Source organism: Salminus brasiliensis, chromosome 2 (genome assembly GCF_030463535.1).
Source record: "Salminus brasiliensis chromosome 2, fSalBra1.hap2, whole genome shotgun sequence".
In the NCBI taxonomy this organism is placed as follows: Eukaryota; Metazoa; Chordata; class Actinopteri; order Characiformes; family Bryconidae; genus Salminus; species Salminus brasiliensis.
This window is the reverse complement of record NC_132879.1, coordinates 22,658,229-22,664,675: the sequence shown is the minus strand read 5'-3', so window position 1 is coordinate 22,664,675 and position 6,447 is coordinate 22,658,229. Positions and strand designations below refer to the sequence as shown.

General features: G+C 39.1%; 1 protein-coding gene across 1 annotated transcript in view; it reads left to right on the top strand.

Moving 5' to 3' along the window:
- The first annotated feature begins 599 nt into the window (after nucleotides 1-599).
- LOC140547344 (transient receptor potential cation channel subfamily M member 1-like) overlaps nucleotides 600-6,447 on the top strand; it is a 23,796-nt gene continuing 17,948 nt past the window's right edge. Inside the window, exon 1 of the mRNA XM_072670818.1 lies at nucleotides 600-677. Within this exon, the coding sequence (XP_072526919.1) occupies nucleotides 600-677 (78 nt within the window). The remainder of the gene's footprint in view (nucleotides 678-6,447) is intronic.

The following is a 6,447-nucleotide window of genomic DNA, read 5'->3' as shown; positions in this document are numbered from 1 at the left end:
TTGAGTCTAAACTGGTTAATGTGCAGTTAGTAGATAGCAGCTTATCAGATGTAAAATCCAGCCCATCCTCCCCCAAACAAACAAAAAGACTTGGTCATTGTGGTCAGTGACAGGTCTCATTGACATTTCTACCTTTCCATAATCCCATCTGTCACCCTTTCTCAACAGTCTGCATACACCTTGAGCCTAAGTGATGCCCACAACCCGAGTGTGCATGCTTACAGGCTCGCTTTTTGGGGCCATGGTGTCCTAAAGTAGATTTACCTTCAATAACCATTTATTAAATCTCCCTCCATTAAAGTCGGGAGCTTCCAAGAGCCGGGCGCATTAAGCCTGATTATAGTGTGCCAGTAGGAGGAAACGGGGTCTATGTGTCAAGCTCGTCGTCGAATGATTTTTTATCCCTCACCGACGTCTATCTTGTCAGTTAAGAGACAGTGAGCTCTGAGAGAGAGAGAGAGATAGCAGCAGAGATGATCCTGTGGCTGTGATAGAGGTTTAGCTGTGACATTAGTACAGTGTGGTTGTAATAGGGCATAGGCTCTTTAGTGAGCATAGGACAAACATGAGTCTATGAAGAACCAGCTGCCATTAAACACATGGAGAGGGGAGGACGGAAAACAGGAGGCTCTTTCAAACAGGCCTCCATCAATCGCACCACTTCTGGCTCTCAGAAGGTAAGAAGGGTTTGCTGCTGTAGTTCTGCACTTGCTCAGTCGCAGTAATTTAACTGAGTAATTTAAAAACCCGCTAGAGGGTCCAGACTTCCATTACGTTACAATAACTCATTTTTGTCATTTTTGCATTGTTCTCCATGTAGCTACTGAATGAGAAGCCTTACAAAGTGGATGTCCAAGGTTAAGGTGTTAATTTGGCAGGTAGTTTATAATCAACAGGTCCAGGATCTCAGGAATGGCCAGATGAAGGAAGTCCAAATGTAGGAGAAACTGAGTTTACTTCAGTGCGTCAGAGAAACAAGATTATCTCTGGACATCTCAGTTGCTTGAATTGCTTCTCTTGAGCAAATTAGTGCACATTAAACAAGAACCCGACTCGCATGATTTCAGGCATTCAGTTTCTTTAAGACATTCAAGGGAACCACAGCCTGTCGCTAAGGTGAATAGTGCAAGAACTTTACATCTCAAACTAACCTGAGGGAGATTTGGATATTTGTATATTCACACTCACTTAACTCTTGTTAACAAGGCTAATAATAATGTGGCTATGTACGTTTGAGTCTGGCAGCTGCGCCTAAATAAGCACTCATTATACTCCTCCTCAAAGACATCCATTAAACATCCAGAAAATGTGTTTGGTCTTTAAACCTTTAAGCAGAGTACTGACTTACATAATTACTACTAATAATAAGGTAACATATAGATGTAATAAACTCTGGACAGAGTATCAGTAACACATCAACAGTATATCAGTGAAGTGGCAGTAGTGACGCACCTGTGGACATTTAAATAAGTGCTGTTGTTACATTACTTACGTTTAGTAAATGTTTTGTTAATATGCTACATAAAGTAGACTTAATCAACAGTATATCAGTGAAGTAGCAGTAGTGACGCACCTGAGGACATTTAAATAAGTGCTGTTGTTACATTACTTACGTTTAGTAAATGTTTTGTTAATATGCTACATAAAGTAAACTTAATCAACAGCATATCAGTGAAGTAGCAGTAGTGACGCACCTGAGGACATTTAAATAAGTGCTGTGGTTACATTACTTATGTTCAGAAAATGTTTTGTTAATATGCTACATAAAGTAGACTTAATATGTTACTCCCATTAAGTCAAGTCAAGTCAAGTGGGTTTTATTGTCATTTCAACTACATACAGAGTACACAGTGAAACGAAACAACGTTCCTCCTGGACCATGGTGCAACATAGACACAGTGCATACAAAACACAAGTGCAACACAATACAAGTGCAGACAGACAACACAACACAGTACAGACAGAGAATAATAAATATTTGGCGGTAGTGTGCAAATTATGCAGTATGTAATAAATATTGAGTCCAGTGAGGTAGTAAAGTTATTAGTACAAATGCTTTGTGCAAAAATTAAGCAGATTCACCCTAATTCTCACTAACCCGAGGCCTGGTCCTAATCCTAACCCTAAGGTATAGGATTAGGATTATAATTAATAGAATGCATTCCATTCAACCTTACATTTAATTCTATCCAATAAATATTTACACACACACACAGTTTTAAAAAAAACTGGACTGGACTCAAAATAGCAATTCACATAATTCTAAATAGCGATAACAACATATTTTTTAATACTGACTGTTGAGTAATGAGTATTATATACTCTTACTTATGCTAAAGCTTCATATGCGATGTTTTGATTGACCTATTTTACCAGCATATAAGCAGTTCTCTTGGAGTTTTCTTGGTCTTTCAGACATTATCTTGACCTCCACAGTTCCCCAGGACCATTTCTTAACAAATGTCTGCACTGTAGAAACTGTAAGCTGAAAACGCTTTCATAGGTGCTGCTAAAATGTATATGTATAGTTAGATGCTATTAGATTATGTATAGTTAGATGCTGAGACAGAGGCTGTTTACTACCTTTTTCAATTTAAATGTATAACTTGGTCAAACATTCACACACAAGTGTGTATAGTCTGGCTGAGTGAGTCCAAATGAGGAATTAAAGAGTGAGGCCACATATTAGACTAAAATCAGAATCAGTGTGCAACCTGTTTTTAACACTTAGGAAAATGGCAAATGGAACAGTGGCTTTATTTCCACTCCAGACATGTAAAATAACAGCAAATTCAATTTACTGCATGCTGGGAAGTTGTCTGACCTGACCCTGAAAGTGTAAAGGCTGCTGTTGTGTTCTGAGTCTGAGCAACATCTCAAGCATGTGATCCTGCCACAACACCACCCGAAGGAAGAGGAGAGAGGAGCAGAATAGGCTTTAGTTAGAAGTTGGCCTTTGCCAGTTACTTTCCTATGCAGATCTTAGCCTTGACCATATGAGAAGCTGCAGAACTGTTCTCAGATTAGACTGTCATGCAGAGGAGCGGCACCTCCAGGACTAGCTGCTCCGTCCCTGCCTCTAATCCTCTGTAATGGCCCAGTATGAGCTCTAGCAGCTGTGCCAGATTAAGCAGTATTGCTTCCTCGCTTTCTAATGTCTGCTGCACAAACCTAAAAACGCTGCCTTCAGAATGACCCAAGAAATTGAATACTGCGTTATCACAGCAATATCATTAACAAGATGCTAAGGAATATTCTAATATGATAATATGTAATAATCCTGTGTTTCATTTCTCAAACATTATTCATAGAATTGTCAACAAATGTGCTGGAAAATGCAGATATTCATACTACCACAAACACACACACACACAGTTTTAAGATAGTATTAGGATTGGCTTTAGTAGTCTGAGCTAATGATGAGAATGTATGGGGGTATGGAAGCTTACACACAAGCACACACACACTTTAATTGTACTTAAATGTAAGATGTCTTATAATAATTATAGTAGATATATAGAACCAACTATAAGAGGTTTGCACTAATGTAAAGAATCCTTTAACCAGGCACAGAACCATTTAGACATACTGTTCTTTGAGTTGTCGTGGTTTTATACATATACATATATATATATATATCCACTGATTTTACTAAAGAACCCTTGAAGAACCCTCTTTTTGACCTCTTTTTAGCAAACCTGTTTGCTCCTTCTGGTGTTCTGGGGAAAACAATGTATTTATTTTTAAGTTATTGTTAGAAACATTAAAGGACCATCACAGTGACCTCCAAGTTTGTTTTAGTCAGAACCAAAATGATGACCAAAAGAGACAGTAGACCAAAATGAGATTTTATTAAAATGTAAACCATTTCTATTGGTCCATCATTCATCATTCCCCACATGTAAAGGGCAGCTGACATTTTTAAATTCTGTCAAAACAAGGTACAATAACAACAAAATGTTCTACTAGACTTGAGAGTTTCTTTAAAGGAGAGCTTTTCTTACTGTAACACAGTTGAATGTAACTTAAATAAGCAGTTCACCAATGCTGTTGAACTTACCCTTGCCCTTATACAGATGGTTAATATGAGATTTGCAGTAATATCTGTATTAAAACAGATTTAAAACAAAACCCAAACCTGCATGATGCAGCTTTTATGCAAAAATTAAGCTATTGTATTAAAAAGGGCAGAAAAAATAGACTCACTTATATACATAGCAGTCTTATGACTCGTAGAAATCCCGAGGCTAATCAGTGACATGTTGCGCTCATGTGATGATGGCTAACTGGATTTAAACCCACAGAGACAATGAGTCTTTTAGAGTCAGATTGAGAGAAACACATTTTAGAGAGTTTAGGCAAATTAAGGGAAACTCGCCCAGTGCTCCACAGACTCAATGGCTCCTATATTAGTTCAGACATCAGGCACAGATGAGGAATACAGCTGCAGGCTGCATGTCAATGAACACTCCAGGCATAACTCTTTTCTGAGTCTTGGGAGGATTTTAGTGGCATTTCATGTATGTCATATGTATGGCTAAGCTTTTTGGTTAGTTATTAGGGCTGAGGATATGTATTCGGTTTTACACTGATGTGCAATCTGTACCTAATAGGCCTAAAGTTTCTAATCCTGTGCTGCATTAACTCTTTCACTTGCATTGGGCTTTGATCCATTATTGCTACTGTAGCTATTATTGGTACTAGTACATTGCGCTGTAGTAGATATTTTGAAGAATGAGAACATATGCTTACAAAAACTAAACACTGTTTTGCTCCTAACGGGTTAAACAGCAGATTTCAGAACTAAGGGAAAGTTTAATACTAAAATCATAATCCAGTTTCTTACTTAAAAACATTACTGGCAGACTTATTCATATACAAGCTTTTGTGTTGAATAACAGCGTCTACTGAAGGCCAAGGAGGTATGAAATAAGTGAATACTAATCACTGTTGCCAGGTTTACCAAAGGCCTTGTTAATTTGTTTGGAGCAACAAAATCTGATCCCCCTCTAGTCTTTAGTCCTGCGTCTTGAGGTCTTTGTGCGCTTTCTGAGGAAACTAACAAGGTCGTGAGGATTTGGGTTTTAATTGCTGTGGATAATGAGGGTAAGTAAGCTGAAATAAGTGAGCCCTAGCACTAGCCAGCACCCTTAATTAACACATTTTGACCACGGCATTAGCACAGAGCAGTCCACATGCTGGACCTCTCTGCTAACCGCCCCCAGCTTTCACACCAGAGACTGTGCTGAAACCAAACCTCCCCTGAGTGGACCATAAAAGGAAAATCAGAACTGATGGAACCATCCCACTGCCTTTGAGCAGTTCATGTGTTCAACGGTCGAACAAACAAGCGTACAGAAACCAAGTACAAAGGATGGACCAATTCATGAAATCAAAGGATACCAAAAACCTCAGTATAAAGTAATTGAATTTAGTTGATAATGTAACTAATGTTAAAGGTGGACACTTGAAAGTTTACATATTATGTAAGGACACTCTAATTTTCTGGTCTGTAACTCCAGAAAATTACTAAATTTAAGCCATAGTAGTCCTGGAGTTCCACTCTCCTGCTCCCAACACACCTGATTCAATTAATGACCTTCCTGAGGTGAACTGGGTACGTTAGAGCAGAGGAAAACTACAACAAACAGGAGCAGACTGAGAACCAGGACCAAGACTGAGAACCAATCCTTTAAAGTTGAGATTCTGCCTAAAACATGTTACCAAACCCAATCTGTATCTCATGTATGTCTGGTAACTTGACATATGAAGCAAAAACATCTCTAAAGAGCATCTGCTGTGGTCAATTGACTGAAAAACTAATTAAAGGGTTAGATGGGTTTTTGTCAAATCAAATAAATATGGCATAGACAACAATACAAGTAGTAAGTTAACTGTTGCTTAGGAGTTTTCTGTATACATAAGAGGGAGGACCCCTTTCTCTCATGCAGGGAATATTTGCTTAGAGATGAAAGTCAGTAAAAGCACTCTTGCCTAGGTGAGACGGCCCTCCGTCAGAATGGTTTTGCTCCGCCAAAGCATGGCTGGTGGAAATAGAGATTAACTGCAATTAGCGTTGGATGACCTTGCCCCCAACTGGAGTCCAGTCATTTATTAACAAGGCTTTTTCTTTTCAAAAGAATGCCTGGGCCCAATTCTCTCAATTATGCAAATGGGGGTTGAAGTCAAAGTAGTGACACTTCCAAACTGAAAATCTGGGGAGCACCGCTCACTGCGGTGGACGCAGGTTCTTCTCTTCATTTTACTTTCCTACCTTTCCTCTCCTTTGGTACAACAACAAGTCTCCACTTCTCAACTATCCCACCGCAGACTTTGGCTCTGATCAGCCTGGCCGAGACGAAAATCCGGAAAAAAGGGGTCTCAGGAATTGGAAGATTAACAGGGGGGAGGGGTGGGGGTTGAGGCTATCAAAGCAGATTTGCTGTG